The following is a 21,823-nucleotide window of genomic DNA, read 5'->3' as shown; positions in this document are numbered from 1 at the left end:
AATTAACTAGCAGTCATCAGTAGCACAAGCTGAAATTACTAGTTTGAAAGCAATGGCTTTATAAAAAAGGGACAAATAAAATTGTAATAGCCTTTTCTGGCAACCTCAAAGCTCCAAAGAAGTATAAATAAAGTGATTTGCATATTAAATTTTCATCATGCATGACTCACATTTACACTTAGCGACTAAAAATCACCTTTAAAAATTTTAAAACCAAGTATCATTAAAAAAATGATAAATTTAAAAATTCACAACATGTAATTAATTAATTTTTAAATGCTAGTTTATGTTTTTACAAAGTAGGATATGGAGAAATCCAACAGCATTTTGGACTAAAAAATAAATATATGTGTAGTACAAAACAAAATATGTGTCTGAAAGGTAAATACTCTAAAAGTTTTTTATTAGAGTGATTTACTACTCAAATTAAATATTTAAAAATATAAGTTACCAAGATGTAGTATAAATAGCCTTGGAAGACTTCCTTTAGTCAATCTTATAGTTACATTATCCTATACTAAATGCTCCTATCCTATTAGTCTTTCTTTCCAATCAACGATCTATTTTTCTTTCATTCCCAGTATTCTCCCAGAGCAAATGTAATTCTAGTTTTCCTTTCACCATTCACATCTCTCTCCTGCTACTGCATTCTACAATAGCTTATTAGTTCTGGTGAAGATACAATTTTGCCCTATATACCTGCCTTTAATTTGCTGAAAAGTGAATTGGGCAGAGGCATGTCCATGGATTCACTTTGAGGAATGGATGGTTAACTGTACAAGTGCTATAAAAACAGAATTTACACACAAATATACAAAATCAACAAACTGATACTATTAAAAACAAAACAAAACTAGGAGATGGAATGGGAAGCTTCATGGAGGTGTTTCTAATAAATCTCACAATATTCTTAAACAAGATTAATCAATTAACTAAGTTGGGCCTTCTTGAGATGTCTAAACTATTTCCTTCTATTGGGTTGTCGATCAAGTCATGATGTTTTTTTTCTCTGTTTTTCGTTGCAAAAATGCGTCATGACTTTTCTGACAACTCAATATTTTAATCATGAGCCAAGCAAATTCTTGGGCTTGCCAAATTCAGTAAGCTTCAGGCCAGAACAATGCACCTAACTCAAAGGTAGTGTTTTACTATGTAAAAATTATACTTCTGCTGAATATCGTATTTTTATGATTTTTATAAAACTTATTATGAATAGATTTTTTTTTCCTTAATAACTTATTATAAACCCATTTTCTGTTTCTAAGGCAAATACTACACAACCATGAATATAATCACCATCAATACTAATACCTGGTATATTTATTTATTTTTTTTTTTTAAAGGGGAATTGGGGGAAGGGGAACAGACAAGTTCTGTTGTTCTTCAGTCTAGTTGTGGAGGACGTTGCTTCACTGGCCCAAGTTGGCACCATCACTGCGCTCTTCCCAGGCGAGGCAGATCAGTAGCCGGCTTCTGGATGGCCGCTCACTGCGGCTGCTGGCTACACACGGTAGCCCATGGCAACCCACTGCCACAGGGGCTGCAGCCTACGCCGTCGCTGGCGACTCATGGCAGCCCAGCTCCAGGTTGAGCTGTTGTTCAGCATCTTAGCTGTAGAGGGCAGCGTCACTGGCCCTCATATGTGGGAGACGAACCGGGGCCCTCTGGAGTCCCAAGCCAGTTCTTAACCATCGCGCCACTCGGCCGGCCCTGGTATATTTATTTATACACGTACTACTGTATGTTGAAAAGCTCTGCAAATATTTATTATTATTATTATTATTAATTATTTTTAGCTGAGCCATCCTGCCACCTGTTGGCAGCTCAGTGGCAGCTCAGCTTGGGCCGGGAATTGAACCAGCGACCCTGTTGCTCAGAGCTCGCACTCTTGAGCGAGCTCTTAACCAACTGAGCCACTTGGCTGGTCCGCAGATACTTTTATAATTTGATTAATGAAAACACTTCTTTCATACCAATTATACAATTTTCTACAATAAAGTTCTTTGAGTAAACTAATACATTCTGAAATATGTAACAAAATACACTTTAAGCTTTATCTAATTTTCAAGGAATTTAGTTACGCATTAAACTGCAAGAATATTAACATCCATTTAGTTTCTTTCTTGGCTTGATGCAAGGTTATCAATGCAGCATTCATAGATGGTAAGCTAGCTTGTTAAAGGAGACGCTTCGATTAAATTACTACATGTGAAACAAACTCTGATACGGGCCCATAAAAAAATATACTACGAAATTTAATTAATAAGAACCTCACCACTTTGTACATATCTGTTCTGCATACTTTTCTCCCTGAAAACGTTAGGACTCCTTGCCAGGACGGACTGCAACAAGACTGGTATGTCGCCTTCTGGATCATCACTGCCAAGATTATCTTTCAACTCTCTGGCATTGAAAAAATAAATATCAAAAATTAAAATAGTGATTGATTGGTTAAGTATTCACTATTCTACATTGGTTAGATAGCAATTCACTAGTGATATTCAGAAAAGGTTGAGGCAGAAAATCAAGAAGACTTATGGTATAAAAACAAATCACACAGTATGTCTAACAATTTCATGGATTTTTGAGGCTGCTATTCTTGGAAGAAATAGAATTATCAAAAATGACAGAGGAGAGTTTTTCACAAGACAACATTTTTTTTATTTTACTTCAAATAGGAAAATAAAGCTCAAAACATATTTTATGGAACTATGAGTTTATTTACGAATGTTCACATTAGTTTCAATGTAGAAAATAAATAGTCTACTCTAAACTATTCAAAATGATGGAAGGGTACAGAGGTGATAATTATGCACAGAAGTTGATATTTGGGCTTGGAATATATTCTCTCCCTTACATCTGAATATGAGTTAGTCTGGCTTTTTGAGAATGTCCTCCGAATGAAATATGTTGCCACATTAGTTAAGACAAGGTCCAGAGGTTATTTAATTTTTCCACCTTATATTCTTTTCTCAAATAAAGTCATCAGGAGGTTAAAAAAAATGCACAAGCCAGTGGTTAAGGATAATCACAATTTTCAATAAACTTGAAAGTAAGTAGCAAATTCAATGCATAACTATAGAAGATAAATGATAAAATATAGGCAGCATTTTAAATTTTACATTCTACATGTCATTGTTCCACTCATTAAATCTAATAAGAAAAATTTATAAAGATGGTGTCCAAAGATAAGATTCAATAAATTTCTGAGGGCAATCTTAAAGTAGCTCTCCATAAAATAAATCATAACTGTGTATATGCTATTTCCCTTTATTTCTTTAAAGGTAAAATTTGGTAAAAATTGTTGATTAAGTATGTACAGGTATAACAAATGATGTAATATTTAGACATTGTTGGATTTCTGAAGTGGCAAAATATCAGTGTTATACTTCCTCCTGAGAAAGTAATCATTTCTGAGAAATCAATCATTTCTCAGTTTCTCTATCAGAACATTCACCTGGTATTTCACCTTAGAGTCATCAGCCTTAAAAATGGCCCCAAAGTATGTACTCCATCTAATGACAGAGACCTCTCCATTATAATATGCTTTATACTCATCCCCCTACATAATGAATCTTTAAATTAAAAAAGAAAAAAAAAAAAGAATAGAAAGATACATGAGTACCACTGTGTAATGGGATGTAAAGGAATATGTGTGAGAGATTTAACTTTGTATACACTTTTGTGTTTTTATGATATTATAAGTATATACTGCTTTTGCAGTAAAAAATAAATTTAAAAAAGTATACTTGCATGCAAAAATTTTATAAATGAACTATATAATTTAAGTTTATATTGTTTTTAAAAGTCTACTGTGTGAAAACAAAATACACCTTTGTTCAGATTATACACTAAATCCTGGGAAAAATTAGTCCCAAATTCTGTAGTAGCCTTTCTCGGAGTTAGTCCTTGATCTTCTTATACTTCCCATGAAAAGCATGCGAGCCTATTCCAAATAAAGCTAGCGGCATAGTCCCTAGTGCCTGGGAATTCTAACTAATCACTCTTCAATACCAGGAAAAAGGGAGATAGCTTCAAGAGCAACTTTAGACCTCTGCACAGATCCATCTTGATGGATCCCAAGATTATTTCAAAAGTGTTGAAAAGATCTTCATAGAACTCCATGGGCCAGAACTATTGTCTCAAAGCAACCATGGCTTATTTAATTCTCATTAATATCTCATTACAGCAAGGCTACATTCTCATTTGGATATTGATATATTTTAAAAATAAACTATATATCTAATTTTTTTAAATAAAAAGTAAAACCAGGAATATTGATTCTATTAGTAAGAACAATACTTTTCACTTTATTTTAGATTGTACTTACATGTGATCTGTTGATACCTGGTTGAGGCTATGGACAAGCTGTGAAACCAAATTATCATCCCTACAGGCCAAAAGGCAATTCACCTCTTCTGCTATTCGTGCATTAAAGAGGAGGCTCTTTGTAGTTGTAGCAGGTAAAGGGGATGGAAGAGGCAGCTGGTTCAGGACTATTTGGAATAAAATCAGATTATTAGAAATTGAGTGAGTGTAATATGTCTCTTTAGTGCTTACACATATTTTGTGATTAAAAGTAAGTTATAAATATCAACATGACATATTATTAAAAGGCATTCCTACTCTCCCTCAATAAACCCTAATCATCTCTAAACTCCCTAAAGTTGAAGTAGATTACATTACTCTCTGAAAATAAAATTCAGCTCCTTTATGTTTGTCCTGATTTTTCTTATCTTAAATTTTATTAAGGTAATAGCCAAAAAGGTAAGGTTAAAACGAAGTAACTTCCCAAAATTGAGAATATGTTAATTAATCTCATTTATTTTTTCTTATAAGATTTATCAGAATCACTAGTACTTTTACATAAACCAAATATTATAACAATACCAGACTCTTCACCAGATAAAGTGTTTTTAAACATTTATACAAACATAAATAGCTCACTTTAGCCAGAGAACATTCATAGAATAGCATTCTGGAGGAAAAAGAATATCTTAGAATTTTGCTTTAAGTTATAAATTCCTAAATAGTTCTCTCCTTTCTTCATTCTATTCTAAACAGCGAACAAAAGGACATCTATGTTTTACAGTAGTTTAAATTCAACTATTTAATGTCTCTTCACAAAAAGGAGATTTATTAATTTGTTTAAACTGAAAATTAAGAAAGTTAACTAAAATGTCTTTATTTTTTGCTTAATTTCTAAACACCTACATAGTATAATTATCATGGTGCTCAGCCCCAATAGGTAAAAAGAAGTTTTTTATTAATAAAAACCCGGGAAACAAATTATCACTTAATAAGTAGGGTTTATTGGGCAGACAAACTTTTAAAATATAAGTTACAGCTAAGATAATGGGAGGACAAAGAGAAATCCCTGCAGTGTATCTGATTTTGCACTCCTATAGATTATGAGTTTATGCCTTACCTAAAAGAAAGTGATAAAAACTAAAGACAGTTTCGAAAGTTTTCTTACCTGAGTTATCCTAACTCCACCAGCTACTTTCCTGTTATCTCAGATTTCATAAATGAATCTGCTAGCTTCCTAACCTCAAAGCTGTAGACTGTTACCTATTTTTCCCCACTAAAACTAACTGGAAATTAACAACAGAAAAATAGTACTCTGGGGATACTGAACACAAGTTATTTTTACTCATAGCTCATTTATTATAAAGCCCTAAATCTTGCATTATGCTATACAAAGAAAAGTATGTCATCTCATCACTTTCTACCCTTCCCTCTCACATCTCTATTTCCCTTTATTTATTCAGGTAGATGACATAGCAATTAACATTGTGGGTGGCTTTTTGCACCATTTTGCCTACCAAAAGAACAAGTCCCTAAAAAATTGTGTTACGCTACATAAATTTCAAAAGAATGAAAATGTTCTTTTAAACTTAACTGTTCAGGGTATAATATGCTGCTGACATCTATGATAAACTCCAACAGATTACTGAACATGACATCCAAAATAACCATCACTAAGAACTTATTAATAGATCGTTGGGTGATCAAATTTTCTTCTTTGAAAGGCCGTTTCAGTTACCATTTCTATTAGTGCTTTTTAAAAAGTCTATATTAGTTCCTATACGCAAACCAATGTTTCAGTTTTTATTTTTCTTAATGCTTTGTGTCATCTTCTTTGGTCTTTACTTTTTCATGTATCCATCCCGTTATCACGTAAGACCTTTAAACAAACACATGCTACGAATTCTTAATGGATGAAATAGAAATTAAGCTCTTACCTACTATTAGCTAACTACACTAGTTTTGTTACTTTCACATACTAGCCAATAAATAAAAAAAAATGTTTGTCACTCAAAATCTAAAATTTTCTTATGATACTACAAATAATTTTTTGATAGTCTCTCTAAAAATTATCATTAACACAGAGTAGAATGTAAATTAGATAAATTAACCAAACTTACGGTCTGTGAGACTAGCAATCCCCGCAAGAGTAGTGATGGGGACATGGGGCATATCCCCATTCATCCTGAAGTTCTGGAATGGTGTTGCCTATAAAAGTACTTAGTTCAGGTGCCAGCTGTCATTACTTCCCATTTCCCAAACACTGCAATGAAAAAGATACAATTACTTGTAGTATGTCAAATATATTACTATTAGGGAAATGCTTATAAAAATAAATTTTTCTGTTATTCTGCTTTGTTCAACCTATATACCATCTTTCACATACTATATACCGTATGTTAGGCACTGGCAAGTGCTCTGCATACATTAACTCATTTAGTTCTCACAGCTAACAAGTAAGGCAGGTACTATTTATTATCTTCTGCATTTTACTGATGAGAAAATTCATTTACAGGGAATATAAAGCAACTTGTGGAGCAAAGGTTAGAATCTGGCTCAAGTCTGTGTTAGCAGCAGGATGTATTACTAGATGGGGATACTGAATTTTGAAAAGCACTGTAACTCTTTCCCATTGTAAAAACACATTAAAATCTAGCTTCAACTTTCCATCTATGCCTTTCACCACGCTCCTACATAAACCATCCTCTCCAACCAAGCTGATCAAACTCTCCTGAATCCACCTTGTGTTTTCTCATTTATTTATTTCATACTGTACCTCCCTATGTAGGTAGCCCCCATCTGTACTTTAGTCCAATTTCTATAATTCAAGATCTATAGTAAGTTCCCACTACTTCATGAAACGCCAGACAAAAGTTATTCTACCTTAATCTACCCTGAACTGACAACATTTATTGCCCAACATTCTTTATAAATAATTATGTATTCCTTTGTGGCATTTTTTGAAACTTATCTTGTTCCATTCTTGTACAATTACTTAATGTTCATGTACTTACCATATCTTCCTAACACTACATGTTTCTTAATATTAATCAATATAAAAACATAAAGGACAGAGAAAGGCATGTGTTTTAAACATTCCTATTTAATGTTCCTATACAATGACTTAATTGACTTAAGCATTCAGTTTTTATTATGATAGAATTATGTGTGTGTGTGTGTATAGACATTTTATAAAATTTCTGATTATCTTTTCCATTATTCTGTTCAACGTCCCTAAATTTTTCTCATCTTAATTTGAACATGTGGCTTTTGGAACATTTGTATTTCTTATAACAGTGCTTGTGTAAGAACGTATTTTAAAAGTATATAATACAACATTTATCAAAGATATGCCTTTGTTAAAAACCTTTGTAAACTAATCAGCAAACAGAGGTCTACTTCACATCAACTAAGACATACTGCTAAAATGGAAATCTGAATTGTAATTTTCAGTTTCTTTCTTTTTTCCCTTGAGGTTGTTTATTTGCTTGTCCGTCACTTTTAAGAGAAACTATGTTTTTTAGAGCTGTAAACTTCAAAAACAGTGAAATAACACTAATAACTCTCTTTAGTCATACATCATCTTAAAGCAACTTTGCAAGTAAGTTTTTTTCTTCTTCCTCACTTTTATTATAAATATAAGATATATAGACAAAATTTCAAAAAACATATATGTATTGTTTAACAGAGTTATAAAGTAAGTATCCACAGAACCATCATTTAGAAGGCTAGCACCCTAGTTCCTTCTAAAGGTAATAACTATCCTGTCTTTTTGGTAATCATTTCATTTTTTTTCCTTTATAGTTTAATGACCTTTATATGTACATTTTTTTCAGTAGCTTGCCAAGGAAAAAACACTGCTTTCCTTTGATGAATGACTGACATAAAATTTGCTAGCAGAAGCCCACTGAAAGGAAATGGCACAGGAAATCGTACAGGAAAGATATCCTTGGCTATCCTATATTTGTTCTTTTACTTCACTGTGAACTTTACTCTTTAAAGTTATTAACTTGATTCTTTAACCATCACTAAAGAAATTTAAAGAAACACTGCATATTTAGCAATCACATCACGCACTAAAAAAAATCAGAATTAAAAACCTGATAGAAGTCTCTAAAACACAATGAATTTTTTCTAAGTTAAGGCTAATAAAGTTCCAATTTATGCTTAATAATTGATGGAAATTGTTACATGCAAATTACGAACAAAACAGCACAAAAAACACCTTGTTATCAAATATGACTCATTGCTGTACATGTAAATTGCCATACTCAAGCAGATTAAGTAACAAGGACCATGTTTAATTATTTAATTCAAAGGATAGGAGCCCATAAAGAACAATATACTATCACTTGTTAAGTGGGAAAAAATGGAAATGTTGATATAATAAACATTACTAAAGACAAACAAAAACAATATGCTAGAGGGTTCTATTGGGGGCTACCGGACTTGATTGTTTTCCTAAATCCCAGGTAACATGTAAGTCAGACCCAACCCTAGGCTGGAGTTTTTTTAGACTAAAAATTATTTACATAATTAGTTACTACATATGAATTACAAGATTAATATACCTAACCACAAAATTTTGCTTTCTTAGTGATGTAATGAGGCATCTGAATACTCTAATGTCAGCTCAAAACTCTAAGTGGGAAAGGAAGGGAAACAACAATGCTTGTTTGGTTTAAAGTGCTTTAAGAATGGATTGGGAAGATGACTAGTGACAAATACTTTTATACCTCACTGCCAAACCATACTGTTTTCACTGGAATCCAAGATTTTGAAGAACAGCAAAAAACTTTGGTAAAAACTGACTTATAGTTTCAGATAACGCCATAGATTTTGATGAACATGAGTAGTCTGTGGAAATGATGCTGCCTTATGCTGGAAGGTGACCAGCGTCCCTCAAACATTCCCAGAAACAGCATTCCTAGAATTCTGAAAGTGAATATATACATCCCTAACTAATTAGACACAGCATTTCTGGCTCTGTATTGGGCAATGTTCGGTCTACCTGGTGTTAAAGTACACTGTCTTTCATGAAACTGCTGAAACTAAAGCTGAAAGTCATCTCTGGGGAATAACATGTCCTGAATGAAATGGTAACCAAATGGGAAAGATTATAAAGCGTGCTTTGGAACTGTCACTTAAGGCAGTGCTTTCTTAAAAACTGTGAATGGTGAACAATTAGCAGATTATAAAATAAATTTAGTGGGTTGAGATCAACATTAAGAGGGATGGAGGGAATAGAAACATAAGAGTACATTGCACCACTGCTTTGTGAGTCAAGATGAAATGTCTTTGTGGGTCACCAGGGCAAAGCAGTTTGAAACTTGCAGATTTAAAGAAATGGAAGAGTGAAAAAAGTAGCCCACTTCCTAAGTGGTGATGAGAATGAAATAAATGCATGTAAACCACTTCATATACTACTTGGCATACAGTAAGTGATTCAGAATGTTAACAGGGTTACTGCTAACTGGAAAACACACATTTGGGGGGAACAGAAGAGAAACACAGGTGAATAATCCCTACTTCTGAAAGATCTATTATAATTTTTTATTTGAAATTCCAGTATATGTTGCACTGCAGTATTACAAATACATATAATAGTCCTAGGCACACACACCTACAATTACTTAAATGATAAGTAAGCTGAAATAAATATGAGCAATAAAAGGTAGAAAAGCTAACTTGTAAATCAAACACACACACACACACACACACGAGTAAGACATCATTTATAGACTAATTTTAGAATGGCTTGAGGTTTAATTAAAATAACGCTTAATTAGTGGAAGATAGTATGGTAAATTTTCATTTCAGCCCATTATAATGAGTCTGAAGGGAACTTCTAAGCACTTGCCAAGATTTTTAAAGACCTTAGTTCTTTGTTCATTTAATTTCACTTCAAAATTTATGATTCTGCATGCAAACAAAAGAAATGCAATTAAAAACAGTACTGGTAGAAGTTATAATAATAATATTCAAATTGGGATGGATTTGGACTAAAAGGAACTCTCATATTCTGATGGTAGATAAACATTCCTGGACAGCCACTTTGTATCCTATAGCCAAAAAAATATGTATAATCTTGTCTCAACAATTTCACTTTTTTAATAATGGAAAACTGGTAGAAATGATACCTAACATTTGTCGAGCACCTACTATATAATAAAAATCAGTTACAAACACTTTAAATGTACTCTCATCCATTCTTTGACACTGAGGTACTAATAATCCAGTTTTATTTAATGAGGAAACTGACATACAGAGAGGATAAGTAACTTGCCTAAGGTCATACAGCAGGAGTCAAACTGAAGCTCTCTGGCACATAGACACTTTATATAACAACTAAAAAAGTATTAGCTTAACATTTTTGGTGTAATAAATGATGTTACATCCATGAAAGATTACTATGCATCAATTAAAAATCATGTTGTACAATCAATACAGATGTGAAGAAAGGAGATAGTCACAATATACATATAGTCAAGGAAGAAAATAGCTGCCTGGGTTTAAATCCAAGCTCCTTTACTTACTACATAACCTTGGAAAAAGTTACTGAATCACTCACTCTGTATTTCAGTTTCCTCATCTCTGTAACATGAGGCAGGTAAAACTACTATTTCTAATTTTGTTGTAAGGATGAAATGACTTAATACATGTAATGCATTTAAAACTCAGCTGGGCATGTAGTAAGGGTTCAATAAACGCCAGCTGCTATTTTATACACTTTTCTGCATCTTGCTTTTGTCATGTATGTTATCTTAGAAATCTTTCAAATATGCAGACATGTCTCATTCTTTTTCTAATATTATTTTACAGCCTTACCGACACATCAAACTTAAATGAATGTTATTCATTCATGGTACAAGCTATACCATGTAACTAAAAGTAGGGTGACTATCTCTTTACGGAATCAGACTCTTTACTACTTAATAACCACATTTAGTACTCAGTTCACAATTCTAGGGTACCCAAGTACTCTTCTACTTTCTTCTTGACTTAGACTACACAGCAAGAAGCACAACTCCTGAAGAAAATCCATCTTGGATAAAAGAGTATAATGAATAAGTAAATACGCTGGTTATATGTATATTATGTTCATAACTTCCTAAAACTAGCACAATGACATTTTAATAAATAAATCTTGTCAAGAACCCCTTATCTCCCCCATTTCTGAATATATCAATGATGAGATAAGTGTATACTAAACGTAAGATATCAACTTGATAATTTTTCCCATAGCAACCATTCAGTTAGCCTTAATTTAATAAGTGAGTCTTTTAAATTCTTCTTTGTGTTGCTCTGCATAAAAATCCGCTTCATCTTTTTCTTTGACAACTAAATCATTTTCCTTTTACCTGAAAGTTAAAATAGTTTTAAAATGTCATATTAGGTTAGATCAGTAGTTTATCCAACCCCATATAGCTACTCTTTGAGTTATAAATGCTACCCAAAAGAACATACTATGTTTCTATAGTATTTAGCTTTTTATGATAATGCATCCAATAACATTTATTTTGTGTCACTGTGTCAGTCACTATGCTAGGTAAGCAAAGTACAGTGGTTAACAAGATGGAAACAGTCTCTACCCTTTGGAATTGAGTTTGGCCATGGGAATGTTGTAAAGGGGGTACATCTTCCAGGGTGAGAAAAGGGAAAGAATCATTGAATTAAAACCCAAACCAATTTTACTGTGACTACTCCACATTTTAATCGCTCCACAACCTGCATCAATTTAAAAAAACAACAGCAAAGAGTCTTAAAATTCATGAAAAGATACAGAAAATATACTGCTAATTAAAAGAATATCAATGTGTAAAGTTCAAGTTCATTTTTGTTTAAAATACATTTATACAAATGGTAGTCTAGGCAGAGAAAACGGTTAAGAAAATATTTTTAAACCATTAATAATGGTTGGGGGTTGCATTCAGGGATCTGAGGGAATTCCTATTTTTGTAGTATTTCTATCTGTATTGCTTGGGCATTTAAAAAACTATTGGAATATTAATTTACAATTCAGAAAAACAATGATATAAACTATGTATAAAAGTAAAAATATTAAATGAATCTTCTAATAGTTGCTGCTATTTGACATAAACTTCTTTGGATATTCAAACAGTTATCTATGAAATCTATGTAATGAACCTACTGTAAGAAGGCACTGTGCTAGGTAACAGAATACGCAGGCTACGTTCACAAACACTTGCCAAAGCATAAGGCCAGAAAGGTGAATTGGAGCCCACAAAGGAGTTTGTTATGAAATGGTAATCTTTTTTTTCATATTTTTGATACAAGCGAACTTAAACTTTCAGTAAGGGTAATGTACAAATAATGAGGAGGTGGGAGTGGTAAACAGAGAGAACTGATGCAGAAAGTTGTTGGAAGAATACTGCAGTATTGACACGTAATTAATTATGGTTTGATTTTGCACTCATTCAGATTAAAATGCCAATGTAACATCTAGTTGGAGATGTCTAAAGCAGGAAGTTGGAAATTCAGCACTGACAAAAGTGGTCAGAACTACAGCTATAGGCATGCAAGTTATCCATAGAGGATTGATAATAGTAACAAGGTGGTAAGGGATTTTTTTTTAAAGCATTTCTTATGTGCCAGACATTAAACACATACCTTCCCTTAATCATACCAAGGGCAGAGGGTTGTGAAGATGATTTGTATTTCACGGAAAACAAAAATGAAGGCTCAGAGCATAAATGCTGTGTCTATGGCTATACAAATGGCACATATAGCAGAGCTGGGATCTGAACTCAGGTGTTTCTAACCAAATCTTACATTCTCATGCCTATCTGAAGGACATAAAACCGGGAAACATCTACACTGCTATGACAGAAAGATAAACCAATAAAGGTAAAGGAAACTGTTCCTCAGAGAAGCTAAGTGTTTGTTCAAGGTCTTACAGCTAGTAATTGAACTATTTAAGACTAGAATACAAGTGTTTGGATTTCTAGTTCAGTATTGTTTACACTATGCTATCATCTCACATGATTATAATACTAGTTTCAATAAACTAAAATTTTACATATGTGGAATATTTAGCTAATTCACACTCTTCTTCCTTGGTAATGTAATTTTTGTGTCAGGGAAAAAGGGAGGGCTTAAAACTAGAATATTTTTAGTATCTCAGTTTATATTACATTTAATAGATAAACTGCCTCAAATTCTTTTTGGGAAATAGGTGGAATATAAATCCAAAATAGCTGGATAAGTAAGTAAATAAATAAATGTACAGTGTACTATTTTAAATAGGAAACAGTGACTCCCTAGAGACTGGCACCTCTCCAGTAGCATCCTTTCATTTTAGTCAAGCTTACCTTCATATTCTTTTTCACTGCCTACTATTCAAGATTCTGTTTAAGACACTTCAAAAAGATCTTGCTCAAATCCTAGCTCTAACACAAACAGTTCTCAATCAGCCCCACTGTGAAAATCTCAATTCTTTAAAATGTTCCTGCTTTTCTATAGTTCTAAATTATTTCCACTAAATAAGAAAAACACAAAATAAAACAAAGCTACAAAGCTCTTTTGGATATATGCTTTGCTTTTGGAGCTCAGAGTTCCTGCTGGATATCAATAATGTGTGTGATGTTTGTGTCCCAACAATATAGCTTTATCATAATATAATATTTAACAGAAAGATATAGTTACATTATTGAGTAATATGAAGAGAAAAAGAAGTCACCAATAAGTAAATCAAGTTGAGATTTAGGGTATCTCAAAAGCAGTTAATAGAATATGTGTATGTTCACTAAGAAGTAAAACAATTAGTAAAACTTTATATCCTATAACCAGCTTTCTTCTTTACTCTTATTTCACCTGCATTTTTATACAAATCAACTTGAACAAAAGCTCATGTCACTTTAAAAAGTCCCTGCTGATTATTAGTTGAATTGACTTGCAGAGGCCTGCAGAATAGCTACATGATATCTAATCTTAACAAAATATGCAAAAATACAAGCTGCATCAGGAAAAATTAATCCTGAGCCCTGCTATTTGTTTAAAATCTTTTTTTTTTACGGAGAAGCCATGGAGGAAACTTCCAAATGCTGCTATTAGTTATTTGGGTTTCCTACTCCACCTCCCCACATCCAAAATTTTCCTTCTTTTCCAGTATAAAAGAAACAGCATATCTTCAGCCTCTAATAAAGTTTGAGACTTACTTACACCATGAAACTATTTCCTATACAATGGTATTAGAAATGTAAAATCCATGGTGATTTTTTTTCTAAATGAGGTTTAGGTATTAAAGAACTATAACATTTATAGGTAGGTCTAAAACTTTGACCATACACATTTGATGATACACAATTAATTTAATCTGATATATGAGAGAAAACATTTTTATGTAAAATTACTGAATAGTCCACAAGAGGGCACACTTTCAACTACTGTAAAAATTTTTAATTCACTTTTTTTTACTGGTCCATCAAAGGTTGGCCAGATTCTCCTGAACTGATTATTAAACACCATTAGAAAACAGTAAATCCTGAAGTTTGTAAATGTTTTGTTTGAACACAGACAGGGAAACTTTTTTTGGATACATATAAAATAGAAGAGGAGCCTGGATACACCATGACTTCTACATTAATATTGAATTATTAAAGTATGTAACAGTTTTATTAGCCATCTTGGTTCTGTTAGCTGGTTGGAATCTGGCTGCCCTAAGAATCTTTCCAAGAAATGCTGGCTACTGTTTTTTGATCCTCATTATATGACATAGTTCCTAGGAACAAAGAATTCTTCAAGACAACTCAGTGGGAGATCAAAGAGAATATGTTTCAGATACTTTACAAAAATTTTCCAATTCAACAGGTTAAGGTCATTACTTAGAGGGGGATTTCTGGTCAATATGGCAGAGTAGGTAAATGCTGTGCTTACCAACTCTCACAATCAAATTGAAATTACAACTAAACTACAGAACAACCATCACTGAAAATCACCTGAAGTCTAGCTGAATAGAAGCCTTACAACTAAGGACATGCAAAAGAAGCTACCTTGAGACTGGTAAGAAGGGCAGAGATGCAGAATGGGCTGGTCCTACACTTGCGTGTGACCATTAAAGGAGAGAGATCTCTGCTGTGGAGGTCCCCCCTAGAGGAGTGAGGGGTCCCAGCCACATAGCAGGCTCCCCAGCCCAGGGATCCACTGCTGGGAAGAGAAGTTCCCATAATTTCTATGTGAAAACCAGCAGAGATTGTGGCTCAGTGAGATTGAAGGCAGCTGCAGTCCCAGGCGTTTCTCTTAAAGGGCCTACACACGAACTTATTCCCTGACAGATTCACTAGCTCTGAGCTCGTGCTGGGGCAGTACTGCTCGAAAGGCACTAAGGACATATATAAAGGGAGAAATTTAAGTGTCTGGCTATAGGGTGAGGGCTGGAGGGGTAGCTTTCTCCCAGACAGAGGAGCCAGCGGCTGCCATATCTGGCTAACACCTTCTGTTCACCCCACCCTGGTGAGTCTCAGACCATGCCCCATTCAATTTGCAGGCCCACTCAAGCCATTTCCAGCAGCTTTTCCATACAGAAAGCCTGCCTTGGCTCACGCTGCAGACTTTCCCAAAATCTCTTAAAAGTTTCTCAAAACCCGAACAAGCAGCATCTGGCTTCAGTATGTCCCATGCCTCTAGCCACAAGCCTGGCACTAGCAACAGTCGGCCTTGGTTCGCAGCTTGGCCTCTCAAGGCACCTCCAAGCACAGTGTGAGTGGTGGCCATCTGTGGTCTGCTTTGTAGCTCATGCCAAGTGGCCCTGGGTGGAGCACAGGCTGCAGCTGAACTTGGCCTGCAGCAGGTCCCCTCCCAGGAGGCCCCAAGACCGTCACACCCAGTGACCAGCTTCACACCAAGCTGGAGCATCACCCAGCTGCCTCCAAGGACAACACACGCAAAGAGCAGAGTAAGCAGGCTGCAGGTCCTGCGAAAGAGAATCCTGCTCCATAGGGTCAGCCCCTGCACCACAATTCCTCCACTGTAGTTACGGCTAGTCCTCACAACCAATGAGTCCAACGGTGAATCCCTTGCACTGATGTGCAAACAGCAACCAAAGCTCAACTGCAACAGGAGGGCACACACAACCCACAAAAGGGACACATCTAGAGGACCTGGCTCAGGTGACCAAGGAGACTGCACCACTGGGTCCCATAGGTCACCTACTACATAAGACCACTCTACTAAGACCGGAAGACATAGCAGCACTACCCTAATACACAGAAACAAACACAGGGAGGCAGCCAAAATGGGGAGACAAAGAAACATGTCTGAAATGAGAGAACAGAACACAGCTCCAGAAAAGGAACAAAACAAAATGGAGACAAGCAATCCACCAGACACAGAGTTCAAAACACTGGTTATAAGGATGTTCAATGATCTCAGGGAGAACTTCAACAAAAAGATAGGAAACATAAAAATAGAGATAGAAAAAAAAAGTCAGAAATAAAAAATACAATAACTGAAATGAAGAATACATTAGAGGGAATCAACAGTGGATTAGATGAAGCAGAAGTTCGAATCAATGATTCAGAAGAGAAGGTAGCAGACAACTCCCAATCAGACCAGAAAAAGAATCCCCCCAAATGAAGACAGCTTAAGGGGCTCTGGGACAACATCAAGTATACCAACATTTGCATTACAGGAGTACCAGAAGGAGAAGAGAGAGAGCAAGAAACTGAAAACCTATTTGAAGAAATAATGATGGAAAACTTCCCTAACCTGGAGAAGGAATTATTGGGTTGTCGGAAAAGTCATGACGCATTTTTGCAATGAAAAACATAGAAAAATTCGTTATGACTTTTTCGACAACCCAATAGATATTCAAGCCTAGGAAGCACAGAATATCCCAAACAAAAAGCCCACACCAAGACACATCATAATTAAAATGCCAAAGATTAAAGACAAAAAGAGAATCTTAAAAGCAGGAAGAGAAAAAGAGTTAGTTACCTACAAGGAAGGTCCCATAAGACTGTCAGCCAATTTCTAAACAGAAACTTTACAGGCCAGAGGGACTGGCCTTAAATATTCAAAGTGGTGAAAAACAAGGACCTACAACCACAGGTACTCTACCCAGCAAGGCTATCATTTAGAATTGAAGGACAGATAAAGAGCTTCTCAGACAAGGAAAAGCTAAAGGAGTTCATCACCACCAAACCAGTATTACAAGGAATCTTAGAGGAACTTCTTTAAGATGAAAATAATAAATAAAAATATGAATAATAAAATGGCAATAACTACATATCTATGAACAATTACTTTAAATATAAATGAATTACATGCTCCAATCAAAAGAAAAAGGGTGGCTGAATGGATAAGAAAACAAGACCCATACATATGCTGTCTACAAAGACCCACCTCAGATCAAAAGACACACATACACTGAAAGTAAAGAGATGGAAAAAGATATTTCATGAAAATGGAAATGAAAAAAAAAAAGAAAAGAAAAAAGCTGAGGTAGCAATACTTTTATCAGACAAAATAGACTTCAGAACAAAAGCTATAACAAGAGAGAAAGGAGGATCTAGTCATCACACTTCTGGGTGTTAATCCGAAGATACCCAAAATGCTTCTTTGATGGGACGTGTGCATCCGTATGTTCATTGCAGCATTATTTACAATAGTCAAGACATGAAGGCAATCTGGGTGTCAATTAATGAATGAATGGATAAAGAAGAGATGGTATATATTATATATATATATATATATATAAAATGAAATATTACTCAGCCATAAAAAAGAATGAAATCTTGCTATCTGCAACAACATGGATGGACCTAGAGGGTACTATGCTGTGTCGAATAAATCAGACAGAGAAAGACAAATGCCATATGATTTTACTTATATGTGTGGGATCTAAAGAAAAAAATAAACAAAACAAAAACTCATAGATACAGTGAACATTTTGATGGTTGCAAGCTGGGAGAGGGCTTTGAGGGGGGGTGAAAAAGGGGAAAGGATTAAGAAGTGCAAATCAGCTGTTACACAGTAATCATGGGGATGTAGGATATAGCATAAAGAATATAGTCAATAATATTGTGATATATTCAATATTGTATGGTGTCAGATGGGTACTAGATTTATCGAGGTGATAGATGGGAGGGGGGTTATGGGCAGGGTGGAAAAGTGTGAGGGATTAAGAAATATAAATTGGTAGTTACAAAATAGTCATGGGGATGTAAAGTAAAGCATAGGGAATACAGTCAGTAATACGGTAATAACTATGTATAGTGCTAGGTGGATACTAGTCAGGGGAATGAATCACTTCTCATATAAATCCTAACCACTATGCTGTACACCTGAAAGTAATATAAAATAATATTGAATGTCAACTGTAATTGAAAATTTAAAAAGGGGAGGAATAGGGAAATTAGAGGTTCAAATTTCCAGGTATAAAACAAATAAGTCTGGTGGATGTAATATATACAGCATAGAAAATATAATCAATAATATTGTTATAGTGTGGTATGGTGTCAGATGGTTGCTGGACTTATTGTGGTGATCACATCTTTAGGTATATAAATACTGAATAACTCTTGTGTATACCTGAAACTAATATAATATTGTATGTTAACTATAATTTAATAAAAATCTTTAAAAATAATAAAAAAAGAACATAGAAGTATGAATTGTGGAGTCAGACTAACTTGATTCAAACCCTAGCTCTTCATATTACTATGCGACTTTAGAGAAGTAACTTAACCACCTGTGCCTCAGTTTGCCCCCTGTAAAATTGGCAATTACACAAAAACAGATCATTACTTAAAGTACCTAAAAGAGCAATTGAGAAGAAGTACACATAAAATGCGCAAAAAAATCCTGACTATTTATGCATAATCTACACTACTAATTCCTTTTTTGCCCTAACCCACAAAGTATCATTCCAGCAACTCTCTTCTCTCTTGTATAGCATCAATTTTGTCTCTTACAGGGTCATTCCAATTAGATGCTGATAACTCCCTCTACTCCCACAAAACAAAACAAAAAAACCCAAAAAACTTATCTTGACCCTTATGTCCTCCTCCAACAATTGCTTAATTTTTCTACTTCCGTTCACAGCAAAATTCCTTCAGTTGTCTATATTCATCTCTAATTCTTCTACTTTCTTTTGAAACCACACTTGACGTGTTTTTATTCTCATCATTCCACTAGATGGGTTGCCATGGTTATTAGTAATGGCATCTACATTGCTAAATGCATTGGACAAGCCTCAGATCTCATCTGATTTGATTGACCTTGCACTGAACACAGATCACTCTTGCGTTTGAAAACAACTGTTTTCCAGAACAACATATTTGTGTATTTTTTCCTCATACTACACGGGCTGCTCCTTAATCCTATTTTGGATCCTTCTCATCTTTCTGTCCTCACTGTCATTGATCTCATTCAATTTCATGATTTTAAATAGCACCTGTAGGATGATGACTCAAAAATTTGTATCTCCTACGTTGACTTCTCCTAGTACACCGGACTCATATATCCAACTGTCTACTCAACATCTGCTTTGAAATCCCAGTAAGTACAGGTCTAGAGCAAGAGCTTGGCAATTTTCCTACTGACTTCTGAGAGTATGATTTATATGCTTGAGATAAAAGTTCTTTATTAGATATGTATTTTGCAAATATTTTATCCCAGTCTTTTGCTTGTATTTTTAGTCTCTTGTCTTTTGAAATTTTGATGAAGTCCAATCATCAATTTGTTCTTTTATGGTGGTGGTGGTGATGTATGCAGTTATTTTCTGGTGTGACAAAAATGTTCCACATCATAAAGGGATGCTGGCTACAAAAGTATACCCATTTGTCAAAACTGTAAAGCTAAGACTTTTGTTTTCAATACACGTAAATATTACCAAACTCCAAAAAACTGTAAAAGTAATAATAATAATTGAGCAGTGGTTTGGAGAATGGGTGGAGGTATAGGTGAAATTAAAATGACAGCATGCTGATTATTAATGAAGCTGGGTGACGGGTATTAGGCATTCATTATATTCTCCTGTTTACTTTGCATGTATGTACTTAAAGCTTTCCATAATAAACAGTTTTTTTGTTTGTTTTTTAATTACGAAAACTTTTTTGTTGGATGCAAAATATTGTCTCATAGTAAAATCAGCATTACTTAAAGTCTTCTTTTTTTCAGACCTATTCCTACTAAACCATGTGTTATGGACTGAACACCACCCCTCCCCCAATTCATGTGTTGAAACCTAATCCCCAATGTATTTGGAGGTGGGGCCTTTTGGAAATGATTAGGTCATGAAGGTGGAGTCCTCATGAATGGGATTAGTGCCTTCAGAAAAGAGACTCCAGAGAGCTCCCTTGCCCCTTCTACTATGGGAAGACACAGCAAGAAGATGACAATCTATGATCAAGGAATTGCGTTCTCACAAGATACTGAACTTGCTGGCACCTAGATCTTGGAATTCCCAGCCTTCAGAGCTGTGAGAAATAAATTTCTGTTGTTTATAAGCCAACTACTTTATGGTATTCTGTTAAAGTAGCCCAAATGAACTAAGACACCATGTTTCCCTTGGGCTCTATTCATGAAATTGGTTTAAAAACCCACAGAAGAATTCAAAAGAACCAAATATCACCATTAAGTAATATAACTAATGAATGTGAAAAAAGATATTGGAATAGCTTTCAGGAACGATAAACTTTTAAAAGTCAATTTAAACCAATAACAAACAGCTTCTTACTAAGGAGCTAAATTTCAAAATTATTTTAAGTAGTTCAAATTACAGGGAAACAAGTAATAAGCAGAGAAAAGTGATTTTCTGATTCACATTAACTACAGTAACTTTTTTATGATTTCCAGTAAACCCTGCCACTATGTCATTTTACAGGCTATAAGTATATAAATTTAGAATAATATAAATCAGAATGTATATTTTTCTAAATTAATAAGCTCATGTTTAATGACCTAATCATAAAATACAGGTTTAATAACATCAAATGCCACATCCTTTCTGTATATAGAATGGGAAAAAAAATTAGTTCTTTAAATTCTATTATTATCAGTACATCTCTCCTTAGGACACATGGATTTTTAAATTTTAAGTGGGGTTTCTGATTAACTTAATGATCACAGTTACTCAGAAGTAAACTTCCTATGAAATACAGATTACTAAAAAGAAAACAGAGCAGCAACTACAGCCTGAGGTAGGTTAATGGAAATACAGAATCAAATGACTTTGTGTATTATAGTAAGTCTCTAAGATAACGCTATTAAACAGCAAGAGCACCTGAACAAACTCTTTAATTAAATCTTAAGCTCTCAAAACAGCATTTTTACAGTTTTCTTTCTTATTTTGTTTCTTGATTTAGAAAGTCCTGGGATATTAACTAGACACCAGAATATATGATAGCTGATTGATTTTAAAAGTACCTAAAAGAAATATTTAAGAAGAGAAATTTTAGGGGCCGGCCGAATGGCTCAGTTGGTTAAGAGCTCGCTCAAGAGTTTGAGCTCTGAGCAACAGCGGTTCGAGGCCAGCCCGAGCTGAGCAGCCGCT

General features: G+C 34.3%; 1 protein-coding gene across 2 annotated transcripts in view; it reads right to left on the bottom strand.

Moving 5' to 3' along the window:
• The window catches only part of NIPBL (NIPBL cohesin loading factor), a 191,280-nt gene that overhangs the window by 97,692 nt on the left and 71,765 nt on the right, over nt 1-21,823 (bottom strand). For both annotated transcript variants that reach the window (XM_019650739.1, XM_019650740.1), the window contains exons 2-4: nt 6,429-6,571; nt 4,331-4,496; nt 2,276-2,403 (exon numbers count right to left, since the gene is read on the bottom strand). In XM_019650739.1, coding sequence (XP_019506284.1) covers nt 2,276-2,403; nt 4,331-4,496; nt 6,429-6,492 — 358 coding nt within the window. In that variant the 5' untranslated portion in view covers nt 6,493-6,571. The remainder of the gene's footprint in view (nt 1-2,275; nt 2,404-4,330; nt 4,497-6,428; nt 6,572-21,823) is intronic.

The sequence above is a fragment of the Hipposideros armiger genome, unplaced genomic scaffold, assembly GCF_001890085.2.
Source record: "Hipposideros armiger isolate ML-2016 unplaced genomic scaffold, ASM189008v1 scaffold_146, whole genome shotgun sequence".
Taxonomy (NCBI): Eukaryota; Metazoa; Chordata; class Mammalia; order Chiroptera; family Hipposideridae; genus Hipposideros; species Hipposideros armiger.
This window is presented reverse-complemented; position numbering and strand designations above follow the sequence as displayed.